Consider the following 16,412-nt stretch of genomic DNA (forward strand, 5'->3'; position numbering starts at 1 on the left):
GTTGTAGTGAGCCAAGATTGCGCCACTGCACTCCAGCCTAAGTGATGGACCAAAACTCCGTCTCAGGAAAAAAACAAACAAAAAAACCTAGCCTGCTGGTTACAGTTCCTAGGGTCCTAACATCCCTAGTACCTTAAGCAGCCTGTTTCTCTGATTTCCACTCCTGTATCTTCAAAACACCACCATCACTACCCAAAGCTGGAAAAAAATAACAATAGCTAAAATGTTCTGAGCCCTAATGCACTCCTAGGGGCCTGGGTAATCACTTTATATTACTAGTTTTCAATTCTGCCTGCAGTTTTTGTTTTTTGCTTTTTTTTTTGAGACAGTCTCACTCCATCACCCAGGCTAGAGGGCCGTGGCATGATCTCAGTTCACTGTAACCTCCGCCTCCCAGGTTCAAGCAATTCCTGTGCCTCAACCTCCTAAGTAGCTGGAATTACAGGAGCACGCCACCATGCCCAGCTAATTTTTGTATTTTTAGTAGAGACGGAGTTTCACCATGTTGGCCAGGCTGGTCTCAAATTCCTGACCTCAAGTGATCCACCTGCCTCGCCCTCCCCAAGTAGCTGGGACTACAGGTGGTAGCCACAGCACCCAGCTAACTTTTTTAAAAGTTTTTTTTTGGTCAGGCGCAGTGGCTCACGCCTGTAATCCCAGCACTTTGGGAGGCTGGACAGGCGGATCATGAGGTCAGGAGTTCGAGACCAGCCTGGCCAATATGGTGAAACCCCATCTGTACTAAAAATACAAAAATTAGCCAGGCGTGGTGGTGGGGGCCTGTAATCCCAGCTATTTGGGAGGCTGAGGCAGGATAATTGCTTGAACCAGGAGGTGGAGGCGGAGGCTACAGTGAGCAGATCACACCATTGCACTCCAGCCTGGGCAACAGAGCACGACTCTGACTCAAAAAAAAAAAAAAAATTTTTTTTTTGGTAGCAACAGAGCCTCACTTTGTTGCCTAGGCTGTTCTTTTTTTTTTGAGACGGAGTCTCACTCTGTCGCCCAAGCTGGAGTGCAGTGGCCGGATCTCAGCTCACTGCAAGCTCCGCCTCCCGGGTTTACGCCATTCTCTTGCCTCAGCCTCCCGAGTAGCTGGGACTACAGGCGCCCGCCACCTCGCCCGGCTAGTTTTTTGTATTTTTAGTAGAGACGGGGTTTCACCATGTTAGCCAGGATGGTCTTGATCTGCTGACCTTGTGATCCGCCCATCTCAGCCTCCCAAAGTGCTGGGATTACAGGCTTGAGCCACCGCGCCCGGCCACCTAGGCTGTTCTTAAACTCCTGGGCTCAAGCAATCCTCCCATCTTGGCCTCCCAAAGTGCTGGGATTACAGTGTGAGCCACTGTGCCCAGCCTGCCATTTTTAACAATACCAGTGACCTGGTCTCACTTTTAAATATTTTAACTTAATCACAGAGGAGCCTGTGCATCAGATTTTTTTTTTTTTTTTTGAGATGGAGTCTTGCTCTGTCACCCAGGCTGGAGTGCAGTGACGTGATCTCAGCTCAATGCAACCTCTGCCTCCTGGGTTCAAGGGATTCTCCCGCCTCAGCCTCCCGAGTAGCTGGGATTACAGGCGCTTGCCATCATGCCCAGCTAGTTTTTTGTATTTTTAGTAGAGATGGGGTTTCACCATGTTGGCGAGGCTGGTATCGAACTCCTGACCTAGATCCACCTGCCTCGGTCTCCCACAGTGCTGGGATTACAAGCATTGAGTCACCGGGCCCAGCTGGCTAAAGTTTTTTTAAAGCTCCCTAAACAACTCTAATGAGTAACCTGGGTTCACAACCACTTCTTTACATGCATACTTCTTTTCCCTTTCTTTCATTCTTTTCTTGGTGAATATAGGGTTGGGGTTTATTTCCAGATGAGAAAATTAAAGCATAAAAGGTTGAACAGTTCACCCAAGGCTGAATAGCTGGTAAATGGTGAAACAAACTGAACCCAGTTGTGCTTGACTCTGGGACATGTGCTTCACCATGATGCACAATACAGCACACTAATCCCTAGCAGGATGAAATGGGCATGTCTCATTGAGAACCATCATCCCAAGCTTATCGCAAATTGTCAGTTTCCCAATGTGCTATCAAATGACAGACAAGAGACTAATAGGCTTATTTAAATAAGTTAGGTTGACAAATATATTCATCCAGGATTCATCCTTAGGATTCTGAGTAAATCCTAAACAAAAACTCTCAAATTTTAATGTCTGTTAAGAATCAGCCAGGCGCGGTAGCTCACATTTGTAATCTCAGTACTTTGGGAGGCCCAGGTGGGCAGATCACGAGATCAGGAGTTCAAGACCAGCCTGGCCAACATGGCAAAACTCCATCTCTACTAAAAATCCAAAAACTAGGCCAGGCGTGGTGGCTCACACCTGTAATCCCAGCACTTTGTGAGGCCGAGACAGGTGGATCACCTGAGGTCAGGAGTTTTGAGACCAGCCTGGCCAACATGATGAAACCCCGTCTCTACTAAAAATACAAAAAAAAATAAATATAAAAAGGCTGGGCACGGTGGCTCATGCCTGTAATCCAGCATTTTGGGAGGCCGAGACAGGCCGAGAGGTCAGGAGATTGAGACCATCCTGGCTAACACAGTGAAACCCCATCTCTACTAAAAATACAAAAAATTAGCTGGGCGTGTTGGCAGGCACCTGTAGTCCCAGCTACTTGGGAGGCTGAGGCAGGAGAATCGCCCGAACCCGGGAGGCGGAGGTTGCAGTGAGCCAAGGTTGTGCCACTGCATTCCAGCCTGGGCGACACAGCGAGACACCACCTAAAATAATATATACAATATGCATGTGTGTGTGTATATATATGTATGCATATATGTGTGCATATATATGCATATATATGTGTGTATATACGTGTGTGTGTGTATATATATACACACATATATACACAAAAATTAGCCAGGCGTAGTGGCGCATGCCTGTAATCCCAGCTACTGGGGAGGCTGAGGAATGAGAATGGTATGAGCCTGGGAGTCAGAGGTTGCAGTGAGCCAAGATCGCATCACTGCACTCTAGCCTGGGTGACAAAGTGTGACTCTGTCTCAAAAACGAGAAAAAAACGTTGCCCAGGCTTGCTTGAACTCCTAGGCTAAAGAAGTCTTTCCACTTTGTCCTTCCAAAATGCTGGAATACAGGTGAGAGCCACTGCACTCAGCCTGGACATCGCATTTTATTTATTTTTTTTTTTGAGACTGAGTTTCGCTCGTTGCCCATGCTGGAGTGCAATGGCATGATCTCAGCTCACCGCAACCTCTGCCTCGTGGGTTCAAGCGATTCTCCTGCCTCTGCCTCCCAAGTAGCTGGGATTACAGGCGCGTGCCATCACACTCGGCTAATTTTGTATTTTTAGTAGAGACGGGGTTTCTCCATGTTGGTCAGGCTGGTCTCAAACTCCCAACCTCAGGTAATCTGCCCGCCTCGGCCTCCCAAAGTGCTGGGATTACAGGTGTGAGCCATCGCGCCCAGCTGACACTGCATTTTAAACATGCTCTCCCAGTGACACCGATGTAGGCAGAATAGGAGCATGCTCTGAGAAAGTGTTTCAAACTGGGGGTGAGAGGGTTCTTCTAAGCAATAAAGTTTTACAACCGCCGGGCACAGTGGTTCATGTCTATAATCCTAGCACTTTGGGAGGTCAAAAAGGGAAGATTGGGCAACATAGCAAGACCTCATCTCTATTTGAAAAAAAAGGCCGGGCGCGGTGGCTCAAGCCTGTAATCCCAGCACTTTGGGAGGCCGAGACGGGTGGATCACGAGGTCAGGAGATCGAGACCATCCTGGCTAACACCGTGAAACCCCGTCTCTACTAAAAATACAAAAAACTAGCCGGACGAGGTGGCGGGCGCCTGTAGTCCCAGCTACTTGGGAGGCTGAGGCAGGAGAATGGCGTAAACCCGGGAGGCGGAGCTTGCAGTGAGCTGAGATCCGGCCACTGCACTCCAGCCCGGGCTACCGAGCAAGACTCCGTCTTAAAAAAAAAAAAAAAAGAAAAAAGAAAAAAAAAAAAAAATTGGGCAACATAGCAAGATCTCATCTCTATTTTAAAAAAAAAAAAAAAAAAAGAGTAGTGGGGCATGGTGGCTGGTGCCTGTAGTCCCAGCTACCCAGGAGGCTAAAGCTGGAGGGCTGCCTGAACCCAGGAGTTTGAGGCTGCATGAGCTATGATTGCACCATTGCTCTCCAGCCTGGGCCACAGCACAAGACTCTGCCTCAAAAAAGTAAATTAATTAAGACCGGCCAATGTGGTGAAACCCCGTCTCTACTAAAAATACAAAAATTAGCTGGGCATGGTGGCACACGTCTGTAATCCCAGGACTCGGGAGGATGAGGCAGGAGAATCGCTTGAATTCGGGAGGTGGAAGCTGGAGTAAGCAGAGATTGCACCCCTGTATTCCATCCTAGGCAACAGAGCTAGACCTTGTCTCAATAAGTAAACAAACAAATAAATAAAATTTGACAACCTATAATAAGGTAACTAAAGACAGGGTCTATTATACACATTTTATCTAGTTATCCAGCATTAGCTTCAGCATCTGCTTGAAAGCTAAAAGAAAAGTACCAGAAATGAGATCACAGAGTGTACTGTGATCTCATCACAGGACACTCCTCCAGCTCCAGAAACAACTGTTCCACAGCAGGCCAGACAGAAAAATGAAGAAAACACCAGGCACTGTGGTTTAACAAGCCAAGCAGGAGTAACTATTAGCAAAACAAGCTGAATAAATGCTACTAGAAAATTCTATAGCAAGGCATGCGGCACAGGCCCTGCAGTGACCTGAGTGACTGCAACAGGCACTCTCGGCCACTGACCCATGTCCACCTGCCAAAAGCAGCAGTAAACGGAAGTACAGTGAGTTAAACACCCTCTGGGGCCCTATTTGCAGTCTGTAAAATTGGTTCGGAAAGATGCCAATGGAGATAGGATTTCTAAAGCATCTTTCAGGTATGACCTGTTGGAGGGCCCTAAGGAATTAACGGATGCCTTGACCACCCCGAGAGAGGAGTTAATAGGCCAAAGTCAGAAATAAGCTGCAGGGCAAGTTGCACCCATTTATTGTTTCAGATCACAGGCTCCCAAATAACTGAGTTTATGATCCAAGCTTTCTTCATCGCTTCGGACAGTACACGCCTACCCCACCTCAGTATATCCGTTAGGTCCTAGTAAACATTTGTGGCACTGCTGGTATGTTTCGAATCTTTTTTTCCCCCAGTAATATAAACAAGACAGCGTGGACCAAGTCATTCGATTACATGTTGTGTTTGAGGAACACCATCCACGCCGTGAGCTTACTGGATCCTGGGCCGTGCCCAGCGACCGTGGACAGTGAACTAAGCCAGAGCTGGTGCTCACGTGAAGACAAGCGCAGAGGAGGATTCGGAGCTCTAGGGAGTACAGCCAGAAGGGTAGTACAGGCTTAACTGCCGACCCGGTGCTTCCAGCTCAGCCGAGGGGCCGCAGGGCCACAGGCTGCATTCCCCGAAGCCAGGCCGCATCTTTTCCCCCGCCCCGACGACCCCGCGCACTGCAGGAAGGGGGCGGCGACGTTGACCGCCGCAAGCAGCCAAAGGAAGGCGGCGGCTGAGAGCGGCCAAGGCCGAGAAAGACGCACAGCTGCGGCTTTACTGAGCCGCCCGGCGGGAGCCCGGAGCCCCAGAGGCAAGGCCCCCAGCGTCGCTCGGATCTACCACGGGGAGACTGGAGGCGTCTGAGGCCGCCTCCAGAGGAACAAAGGTTCCTCGCGAGGCCGGGGGTGGCAGAGTGTCAAGAGAACACACAGGAAGGAGTGGAATGGGGCTTGGGGGATCTAGGGGCGTCCCAGGCGTGCCCCCAGATTCCGGGCTTCTCACCGCCTCCTACGCGCCGCCACTGCCGCTACCTCCGCCATCTTGTGCCGGGTTTGCTCCTTGACCCCGAACCTCCCGCCCCACCACGCGCACTCAGCCACGTATCCTAGTTCCCGCCCCTTCCGGCCTTCTGATTGGTTCGGCCTGAGCGCCGCCGGGCAACTGTCTCATTGGTAGAGTGCACACTCTAAATTATCGCAGGGGGCGGGGCTTCAGGCCAGGGGCGGGAACGTCCAGAGCCAGGAGCTGTCCGACTTCGCACGCTCTCAGCATGACAGAAGCACTGGACTGGTTTTCTCAAGTCGGCAAATTTTATTTAGAAAAAAAAAGTGGGAGAGAAAAAAGTGACAGCGCTCCTTAGGCCAAGGACTTAGAACCTCCACCCTGCCGTCGCACGTTAGTCCCTTCCCTCTCTCACTGCTCAACCTCCCTGGGCTTCCAGAGCAAGAAAAGGCTACGTCCCTTGTCGAAGGAGAGTGGACGGTGAAGGTGCCTGGAAACGGCCAGAGAAAAGACCCAGGCGGTCGATGTTGCGGTGGAGGACACTGTGCAGCACAGCCAGGTGGGGTCCACCCTCACCTCCACCCTCCCTGGAGAAGTCCCGGATGAAGCGACCCCGCTCTGATTGGAAGATGAACTTCTGAGGCAACGGCCCATGCTCCCGGAGAAATCCCCAGACACTGAGCAGCAGCAGACGCACCTCGAAAGGTGCCAGTTGGCTAAATACTTCATGCATATTACCCAGGGCCGGAGGCAGGAGACTTCCCTCAGCCATGACAGCTACTAAGGTGCAGGATGCCTCCAGGTGCCAGGGGGAGTGGGTCGTGTCAGGGTGGCGAGAGGCTTCCCAATGGCCCAAGAGGGCGGCCAGCAGCCCCCGAAGCAGCACGGAACAGTAGCACAGGGCTGGAGGAGCAGCTGCTACCAGCTTTAACAGCTCAAAGAGCAGGGGCTGTTCCCGGAAGCGCCGGCCAATGCGGAGATCCCGCTCCACGGTGGCCCGAGCGTGTTCCTCGGGGGGCCAAGCCAGCTCTGCACCAGCTGCATCGGGACACACACTCTCCACCAAGGTCACTGCCACTGCTTTGGCTGCCTCTGGACTCAAGATGGGCGCCCCCCAGCATTCCCCACATTCAGTGCCCCCTGGGGCACTGCAGCAGTGAACCAGGAGGCTGAGGAGGCTCTGGGTGTTATAGATCACTTCCTGCTGATTTCGTGACTGGACAAACTTGGGTGGCTTTAAGCCACGGCCGATGACTCCAGCATGGAAAACTGACCAAATCCCTCCAGGACCTGGCACAGCTGCAGTGTGCCTCCGGTTAGTGTCCAACAGGGAGGCAGAAGCCAAAGAAGCTGAAACAACTGAGAGAGTCTCATTGTCCCCATCTACTTCCCCTCCAAACAGTTCTGTGTTGCCTCGATGTAAGGCTCCCTCAACCAGCAGCTGCAGGACAGCCTTGAGTCCAGCTGGGGACGTCTGAGACAGGCGGGTGAGAAGCTGACAGGCTGAGGCCACACCTGGGGGGCCATGCAGCCTCAGAGAGGCGAAGAAGTGGTGCACCCCAGCCCTTACCAGTCCCAGGAGCTGGGAGGGGGATAAGGCTTCAGGAGGAAAGGGGCAAATGGCCAGGAGGGAGGCAGCAGCTTCAGCTACTTCCTCCTCAGGATGTAGCAGGAGAGGCGCCAGGTCAGACAGATGGGCTGAGGCAGATTCCCCAAAGTGCGCCCCTAGGGCTGCAGGGCCCTCACCACCCTGCTGTTCCCACCCTACTAGCAGTGCCAAGTTGCGCAGGAACCGGGCCGTGAAGGGAGGCTGTAATGTCCCTGCATGCACCCGAGCCAGACAGCTTCGGAAAGCCAGGGGCAGGAGGCCAGACAGACTGACCACTAGCCCTGCATATAACTGGGTGGCCAAACTCAACTCTTCAGGGCTTCGGGCTCGGCTCAGCAGATGGCCCAAGGCCTCAGGTCCACAGCTAGGCCGGGTATAGACAGATAGCAGGCCCAAGAGCTGGTGCTGCCAGAGGAAGCGTTTCCGTTCCAATCGTAACGTCTCTCCACACAGCTCTCCAACATGGTTTTTTAGCGCATCTAAAAAGGGCACCGAGCGGGGAGGTGGGGGCGGGCCTAGCACCCCTTCCCCAGGAGACCCTCCCCGGTGATGAACCAGCTTTTGCAGGTGCAGCAGCAGCAGCTGGATTAGCCGGTCACAAGCCTCACGTACGGTGTCTGGCACAGCCAGGCCCTGGGTGGTAATGACCGAAGCAGGCATAGCTGTGTCCACCAGGAACTGCAGCAAGCGGTAGGCACCTGCCCCAGAGGCCTGGCTCACCAGGTGCACAGCCAGGTTCAACATGTTGTCCAGCTCCTCTCGGGGGAATCCTTGAAGGTGTTGCTGCAGCTGGCTCAGCACAGCTGGGGGCTTGAGGCAATCCACAAGCTCTCCAGAGACTGTGCCCAGCAAAGCTGGTGACATGACTGCCAGCTGCAGTAGGAAGGGAACCGTGGCCTGAAGGGAGGGGTCCCCATTTCGGCCTCCAGTTCCCCCTGCCAGGCTATCATGGAACATTCGCAGGAGCTCCCGTCGGATACTATCTCCATGGCGGGAGGCCAGGTGCCCTAGGATGCCTACAACTGAGGCAATCTTGGGCACCCGTTTCTCCGCAGGAATGGCAGGAGATCCAGGGAAGGGGTCTGTAGAGGGGGTCTGAGAAGAGCTTCCACCACTGCTGCCAGCTCCACCTCCAGCCCCACCATGGACGCAAAAGTCCTTAAGGCCACAGGAGAGAACTCGGGAAATGATGGTGCCAGGAAAAGAGGAGCCAATATGTGCCACAACCCAGTCAAAGTGTGGAGAATGCTGAACAGAGGTATCCAGCAAGGCATCCACACACGCATCTGGGCAGCTACCAATGAGAGCCGAGAGGCACTGCACATAGATGTCCATTAATGTACGCGTGGCCCTACAACCCATCCACAGCTGTAGCAGTTCATTAAGAGCGCCAGTAGCGTGGGGAACACGCTGGTGCTGGCCTGAGTACGTGCTGCTCAGTTGCCCCATGAGGTCAATGGACCATGCACTAATCACAGGTGCCCAGGCCTTTGGGTTGGCCCGGATAAACTCAGACAGCACCTGCTGCACTTCCTGAACCACATCCTCTAGACCAGGTCCCCCAGCAGGGACATGGGAGGCTGGAGGTGGACGGAGATGAGGTGGACCAGCCACAGGGGTTTCATCCAGGGCAGCCAGGTGGGCCCGGACACTCTCATCAAAGACACCTCTCAAGTGGTCAAGCACAGCAGCCCGAGCAGGTGGCAAAGAACGGAGCAGGAGAAGACCACAGCGAGCATGTTCCCGGGCTGAGAGTTGGTGGCCCAAAAGGGGGTCTACGCCAGTCAGAAAAGCCTTGATTTCCTGGGACAGCTCCTGAGCACTATAAGGAAGCAAAAGAAACAGACTTAGAGTGTTGTAAGATGTTAGGCAACTTACCTTTCCTGCATGAGCTTTGTCTTTTATATTAAACAGGGATATTAAAATTACTTCCCTCATAAAAGAATGTTTGTTTTTTGAGATAGAGTCTTGCTTTGTTGCCCAAGCTGCAGTGCAGTGGTGCCACCTTGGCTCACTGCAACCTCCACCTACTGGGTTCAAGTGATTCTCCTGCCTCAACCTCCCAAGTAGCTGGGACTATAGGCGCCTGCCACCACACCCGACTAATTTTTTTTTCTTTTTGTATTTTTAATAGAGATGGAGTTTCACCATGTTAGCCAGGATGGTCTCAATCTCCTGACCTCGTAATCCGCCTGCCTTGGCCTCCCAAAGTGCTGGTATTACAGGCATGAGCCACCGCACCCGGCCAAAAGCTATGTTTCTTTCAGTGACAACAGTAATAATATCAGTAATAGATAACTCTTAGAACATCAACAGGTACTCTTTTAAATACTTGGCATGTATTATTTCAATCCTGACAACAGTTCAATAAGGTAGGTACTATTATGATCCCATTTTACAGATAAATCAAGGTTGGCTCCAGTGGCTCACGCCTATAATGCCAGCATTTTGGGAGGCCAAGGCTGGTGGATCGCTTGAGCACAAGAGTTCAAGATCAGTCTGAGGAACATACTGAAACCCCATCTCTACAAAAAAAAAAAAATTAGCCAGGCATGGGGGCATGTGCCTGCAGTCCCAGCTACTAGAGAGGCTGAGGCGGAAGGATCTCTTGAGCCCTGGAAGCAGAGGTTGCAGTGAGCCAAAATCGCACCACTGCACTCCAGCTGTGTGTGCCATCAAAAAAATAAACGAACGAAATCAAGGTTAAGCAATCAGACTATATTCGCCAAGAGTGTAGGAACCATTTCTGTGCTCTTCAACACTGAATCCACTTCTATTGAGGTACATAGTATATGGAAGGTAGTCAATAAATATTTGTTGAATTGACTATATTTGTGTTTCTATAATATCTGCTTTAAAAACATTTCCAGGCTGGTTGCGGTGCCTCACGTCTGTAACCTAGCACTTTGGGAGGCCAAGGAGGGTGGATCACTTGAGGTCAGAAGTTCAAAACCAGCCTGGCCAACAGGGTGAAACCTTGTCTGTATTAAAAATACAGGCCAGGCCCAGTGGCTCACGCCTGTAATCCCAGCACTTTGGGAGGCCAAGGCGGGCTGATCACGAGGTCAGGAGATCGAGACCATGCTGGCAAACACGGTGAAACCCTGTCTCTACTAAAAATACAAAAAAAAATTAGCCGGGTGTGGTGGCGGGCGCCTGTAGTCCCAGCTTCTCAGGAGGCTGAGGCAGGAGAATGGTGTGAACCCAGGAGGCGGAGGAGCTTGCAGTGAGCCAAGATCATACCACTGCACTCCAGCCTGGGTGACAGAGCGAGACTCTGTCTCAAAAAAAAAAAACAAAAACAAAAACGAAAAAATTAGCCAGGCATGGTGTAATCCCAGCTACTCGGGAGGCTGAGGCACGAGAATCACTTGAACTCAGGAGGCAGCGGTTGCAGTGAGCCGAGATCACGCCACTACACTCCAGCCTGGGAGACAGGGTGACCGTCTCAAAAAAAAAAAAAAGTCACCTTTCCATTCCAGCTTTATCACCTTCCACCACCACCCCTGCCCCACCCCATCCCACAACACAAGCACCTTGAAATCTGCTCTTAATGGGAAAAAAAAAAAAAATTGTAAGCCCCTTATTAAGGGCTCTCCCTCCTAATATCTGTTTCTTCCCATATTCTGCAAAATCTTAGTCACCTACCACATCAACAACCACCATCTACCCAGCACCCTCAATGTGCCTGGACATCAGGGTGTCCCAGGGCACAAAGTAATAATGCTTTTCAGCCCTTTCCCTCCTAAAACATATGGGTTCAGTCTCAGAGGTTCAGAAACCAGAGTTATGTAAGGCGGAAAATCCCCTTTCTCTTATCGCCTTTTCTGTCAAAGAAGACAGCATCCTCTAGGTGCTGATAAGGCTCTGACAGTGCCATTCCTCTGTTTCCTCCAAAAAAACACCCTAATATAAGGGAGTATCTTAGCCGGACTGCATTCTGTTTCTGGGCCTGGGGTCTCAGGGAGTCTCTATGAAGTCAGGATCTTGGGTTTCCCAGGGTCAAAAATGGCCAGGGCAGCTGGGTTCCCAAGAGTTATGATACCCCCGACTCTTGGGAGAGGAAGCTCGGGGTCGAGGGTAGTTAGGCATCGGAGTCTAGGGAGAGGCAGGCCCGAGGTCTTGGGAGGGCGGGCACTGGAGCCCTGAGTTTTGGTGAGGCAGTCCCTGAGTTCTGGGAGGACCTGACCAAGAATCTCTCTGAGAACCCTGACGTGAGTTCTCGAGGTAGGATCCGGGTTTCTACCGAGAAGGCTGGGGATCGGCGCGGGGCCACGCGGTGGGAGGAAGGTGCCAAGGGCTCTAACTACCTGAGAGGCGCGGGACCGTGGGTGGCCGGGGCAGGCCCAGGAGGCCCTGGGGCCCCGGGAGGGTCGCACAACGCGGACATCCCGGAGCCCGAGCCGAGCCCGAGGCGGGAGCGGCGGAGCGCAGGCGGCGCATGCGCGCTTACAGGAAACGCGAAAGGAACCAGCTACCAGGCCTCTCAGGAAAATTAATCCGGCGATGTCCTGGACCCTCTTACATTGGTTCCGCACTCCGTCGGAGTCCCAGAGCAAAATCCCGGGACGATGATAGCAGGAAGCCGATCTGCCCTATATGCAACCACTTTTTTCAAAAGCCTATTTACATACAGACTAGGCCCGGCGCGGTGGCTCACGCCTGTAATCCCAGCACTTTGAGAGCCCGAGGGCGGATCACCTGAGGTCAGGAGTTCAAGACCAGCCTGGCCAACATGGCAAAACCCCGTCTCTACTAAAAATACAAAAATTAGCCGGGCGTGGTGGCTCATGCCTGTAAACTTGGGAGGCTGAGGCAGGATAATGGCTTGATCCCGGGAGGCGGAGATTTCTGTGAGCCGAGATCTTGCCGCTGCACTCCAGCCTGGGCGACAGAACGAGACTCCCGATAAACACACACACACACACAAACTGGCCGCAGACACTCACAGTGAGATTTTAATTATTTTTCCTAACGCCAAAAATACAAAATGTTCAACTCACAACTTTTAAAAAATGAAGTATAGGAAGGTTTTGTTGTTGTTGTTGTTTATTTTGTGACCGTGCAGTGACAGAATCACCCCTCTCTGCAGCCCTGACCTCCTGGGCTCAAGCCATCCTCCCACCTCAGTCTTCCAGGTAGCTGAGATTATAGGAGCACATCATCACACTTGGCTACTTTTTAAATATTTTCAGAGTTAGGGATTTGCAGCGGGTGGAGGGAGTGTCTCCCTATGTTGCCCATACTGATCTCCAACTCCTGTCCTCAAGTGATTCTCCCACCTCAGCTTCCCAAAGCACTGGGATTACAGAAGTAAACCACCACACCCAGCCAGTCTCTCTTTGTTTTTTTGTTTCGTTTTCTTTTTCTTTTTCTTTTTTTTTTCCTTTTGAGACAGAGTCTCACTCCCTCACCCAGGCTGGAGTGCAGTGGCGAGATCTGGGCTCACTGCAACTTCCGCTTTCCAAGTTCAGGCGATTATCCAGCCTCAGCCTCCCAAGTAGCTGGGACTATAGGCGCCCACCACCAAATCTGGCTAATTTTTGTATTTTTATAGAGACAAGGTTTCCCCATGTCTGCCAAGCTGGCCTCCAACTCCTGAACTCAAGTGATCCATCCACCTCAGCCTCCCAAAGTGCTGGGATTACAGGCATGAGTCACCGCACCCAGCCTTTTTTTAAAATCTCATTCTGTCGCCCAGGCTGGAGTGCAATCTCGGCTCTGCAACCTCCACCTCCCAGCAATTCTCCTGCCTCAGCCTCCCAAGTAGCTAGGACTACAAGCATGTGCCACCACGCCCAGCTAATTAGACACATGTTGGCCGGGCTGGTCTCGAACTCCTGACGTCAGGTGATCCGCCTGCCTCAGCCTCCCAAAGTGCTGGGATTACAGGTGTGAGCCACCGCACCCTGCCTACAAAAATGCTTTTACAAGAGAGAGAGAAGGGAAGAGAGAAAGCAGAAAAGAAATGGAAAGAAAGAAGAGCAAACTCATAAAAGAAAAAGAAAAAATAAGAGAGAAGGAGGGAGAGGGAATCCAAAACAAATTGAGCTAGCTAGCCTAAAGATGTCCTCCCAGTGGCAAGTATGAATAACATCCTTCCGTCTATCTTCACTGTTTAGGCTTCTCTCTCTCCCACAGCTTCCCAGAATAGGGACCTTCGTGTCTAACTCACAGCCTCACACCTGCCAGAGACAGAGCTTGCTAACTGTGTGGGGAGCCAGTACAACTCATCAAGAGCCCTCACTCAAGCCAGCGTACCTAGATCAGGTTCCAGCTGTTCTACCTACTGGTCGTGTACTTTACTTAACCACTCAATAACTGTTCCTTCCTCTGGAAATGAGGAGGTTATATTAATATTACAAATACCTCAAAGGGTTGTCATGAAAACTGAAATGAGGTAGTATGGTCATTGTATAGCACTTAGTGCCAGTGATGTTAAGCGCTAGACAAGCATTAACTATTTTTGTGCTTATTGAATGAAACAGAAAATAAGCTGTTTGACAACAGAGACTTGGCCGATTTTGTTAAAAGCTATATCATGGGGCTGGGCACGGTGCATCACGCCTATAATACTAGCACTTTGGGAGGCCGACGCGGAGGGGATCACAGGTCAGGAGTTTAAGACCAGGCTGGTCTTGAACACAGTGAAATTCTGTCTCTACTAAAAATGCAAAAAATTAGCCAGGTATTGTGGTGCCCGCCTATAGTCCCAGCTACTCCAAAGGCTGAGGCAGGAGAATCCCTTGAACCTGGGAGGCAGAGGTTGTGATGAGCCAAGATTGTGCCACTGCACTCCAGCCTGGGTAACAAAGCGAGACTCAGTCTCAAAAAAAAAAAAAAAAAAAAAAAAAAAAATAGCCAGCATGGTGGTGCACACCTGTGATCCCAGCTACTCAGGAGGCTGAGGCAGGAGAATCGCCTGAACCCGGGAGGTGGATGTTGCAGTGAGCTGAGATTGCACCACTGCACTCCAGCCTAGGTGACAGAGCAGGACTCCATCTTAAACAAAACAAAGGAAAAAACAGAACCTACTACATGCCAGGCAGACACTGTTGTAGGTGATGAGGATATAGCAGGTTTATTTTTTGTTGTTGTTGTTGTTTTGAGACGGAGTCTCGCTCTGTCACCTAGGCTGGAGTGCAATGGCATAATCTCGGTTCACTGCAACCTCCACCTCCTGGGTCCAGGCGATTCTCCTGTCTCAAGCTCCTGAGAAGCTGGGATTACTGGCGCCTGCCACCATGCCTGGCTAATTTTTATATTTTTTAGTAGAGACAGGGTTTCACCATGTTGGCTAGGCTGGTCCTGAACTCCTGACCTCAGGTAATCCACCCGCCTATGCCTCCCAAAGTGCTAGGATTACAGGCGTGAGCCACCGCGCCCAGCCCTCATGCATGATTTCGTGTTTGTTCTTAAATTTTATTTACTTAAATTTTTTTTTTTTTTTTAAATTCGAGATGTTCCCCAGTCTGGTTTTGAACTCCTGGCCTTAAGCAATCCTCCCACCTCAACCTCCCAAAGTGCTAGGATTATAGGCATAAGCCACAGTGCCCCGCCTGTTCTTACATTTTAGAAGTTCAATCATTTACAGTGTTTCTACCACCTATTACCAAGCATCATTCTAGGACAGTAAATCTGAGGCAATTTCTACTCCTAGCTCTGCCTTAAACTTGGACCCAACACTTCCCTTCTCAGGGCCTCAGATCTGTGAAAGGGAGCTTTTGAACCAGATGAATTCTGCCAGCTATGAGACTAGAATGTATTTCTTGACCTTAGAGATTGCATAATCTAAGGGTGTTCATTTTGGAGTTGGACAGATCTGGATTCCCATCTGCCATTTATTAGTAAAATAACCCTGAGCAAGTGACCCAGCTGTTTGGAACCTGTTTCCTTGTCTGTGAAACGAGCATGACACCTCCATCTCACACACTTTGTGAAGGTCACTTGAGATAATTTATGTAGCGCTTAGCATAAATGCTAGATACAAAAACTCCTCTTTGAATGACAACAGTGACAAGTGGCAGTTTGAAGGACTCTGGAATTAGACTGCCCAGACCCAAGTCCTTCTATCATTTTCTAGCTAGTTACCATTTTTCTGTACCTTGATTTTACCTGTCTAAAATGGGGATAGTGGCAGGGCGAGGTGGTTCACAACTGTAATCCCAGCACTTTGGGAGGCTGAAGTGAGTGGATCACTTGAGGTCGGGAGTTCGAGACCAGCCTGGACAGCATGGTGAAACCCTAAAAATACAAATAATTAGCTGAGCATGGTGGCGGGTGTCTGTAATCCCAGCTACTCGGAAGGCTCAAGCAGGAGAATCGCTTGAACCTGGGAGGTAGAGGTTAGAGTGAGCTGAGATCCCAACACTGCACTCAGCCTGGTGGGCAGAAGAGCAAAACTCTGACTCAAAAAAGAATAGAATTATAAATTGGAGGCAGGCTGTGATGGCTCGGGCCTGTAATCCCACCACTTTGGGAGGCCAAGGCAGGCAAATCACGAAGTCAGGAGTTTGAGACCATCCTGGCCAACATGGTGAAACCCTGTCTCTACTAAATATATAAAAAAATTAAGCGGCTGGGCGCTGTGGCTCAAGCCTGTAATCCCAGCACTTTTGGGGAGCCGAGAGAGGCGGATCCGAGGTCAGAGTCAGAGACCATCCACAATGCTAGTGAAACCCGTCTCACTAATAATACAAAAATTTGCGGGAGCAGTGGCAGAAGCCTGTCGTCCAAGCTACACGCTGAGGCTGAGGGCAGAGAATGGCATTATTGAACCTGGGAGGCAGAGCTTACCCAGTGGTGAGGTCATTTTACTGCATCTAGCCTGGGCGACAGAAGCAGACTCCGTCTCAAAAAAAAAAAAAAAAAAAATTAGCCAGGCGTGGTGAGGCATGCCTGTAATCCTCCTGCACCGGGGAGGCTAGGCAGGAAAATA

The 16,412-nt window shown here is 51.0% G+C and overlaps 2 protein-coding genes and 1 long non-coding RNA gene across 4 annotated transcripts in view; 1 reads left to right on the plus strand and 2 right to left on the minus strand.

Moving 5' to 3' along the window:
• LOC101010538 (neutral alpha-glucosidase AB) overlaps positions 1 to 6,025 on the minus strand; it is a 29,774-nt gene extending 23,749 nt beyond the window's left edge. For both annotated transcript variants that reach the window (XM_003909691.4, XM_009185835.4), the window contains exon 1: positions 5,866 to 6,025. In XM_003909691.4, the coding sequence (XP_003909740.1) occupies positions 5,866 to 5,903 (38 nt within the window). In that variant the 5' untranslated portion in view covers positions 5,904 to 6,025. The remainder of the gene's footprint in view (positions 1 to 5,865) is intronic.
• On the plus strand, positions 4,801 to 5,199 carry LOC103877443. The gene is made up of 2 exons (XR_637142.4): positions 4,801 to 4,960; positions 5,081 to 5,199. It is a non-coding gene; the product is annotated as an uncharacterized LOC103877443 (long non-coding RNA).
• Positions 6,026 to 6,151: 126 nt separating the features above from the next.
• Positions 6,152 to 11,949, minus strand: INTS5 (integrator complex subunit 5). The gene is made up of 2 exons (XM_003909697.5): positions 11,785 to 11,949; positions 6,152 to 9,296 (listed from the first exon to the last, which is right to left on the minus strand). The coding sequence occupies exons 1-2, from the start codon at positions 11,862 to 11,864 to the stop codon at positions 6,317 to 6,319; spliced, it is 3,060 nt and encodes a 1,019-aa protein (XP_003909746.1). The 5' UTR covers positions 11,865 to 11,949; the 3' UTR covers positions 6,152 to 6,316.
• Between the last annotated feature and the right edge of the window lie 4,463 nt (positions 11,950 to 16,412).

Source organism: Papio anubis, chromosome 12 (genome assembly GCF_008728515.1).
Source record: "Papio anubis isolate 15944 chromosome 12, Panubis1.0, whole genome shotgun sequence".
Taxonomy (NCBI): domain Eukaryota; kingdom Metazoa; phylum Chordata; class Mammalia; order Primates; family Cercopithecidae; genus Papio; species Papio anubis.

What these genes read in the sequence shown, in the direction of transcription:
- INTS5 (XM_003909697.5), bottom strand. Translation starts at nt 11,864, where the DNA reads ATGTCCGCGTTGTGCGACCCTCCCGGGGCCCCAGGGCCTCCTGGGCCT. An exon ending in CACGGTCCCGCGCCTCTCAG is followed by an intron (nt 9,297 to 11,784) that starts GTAGTTAGAGCC and finishes GCTTCCTTATAG; the next exon opens with TGCTCAGGAGCTGTCCCAGG.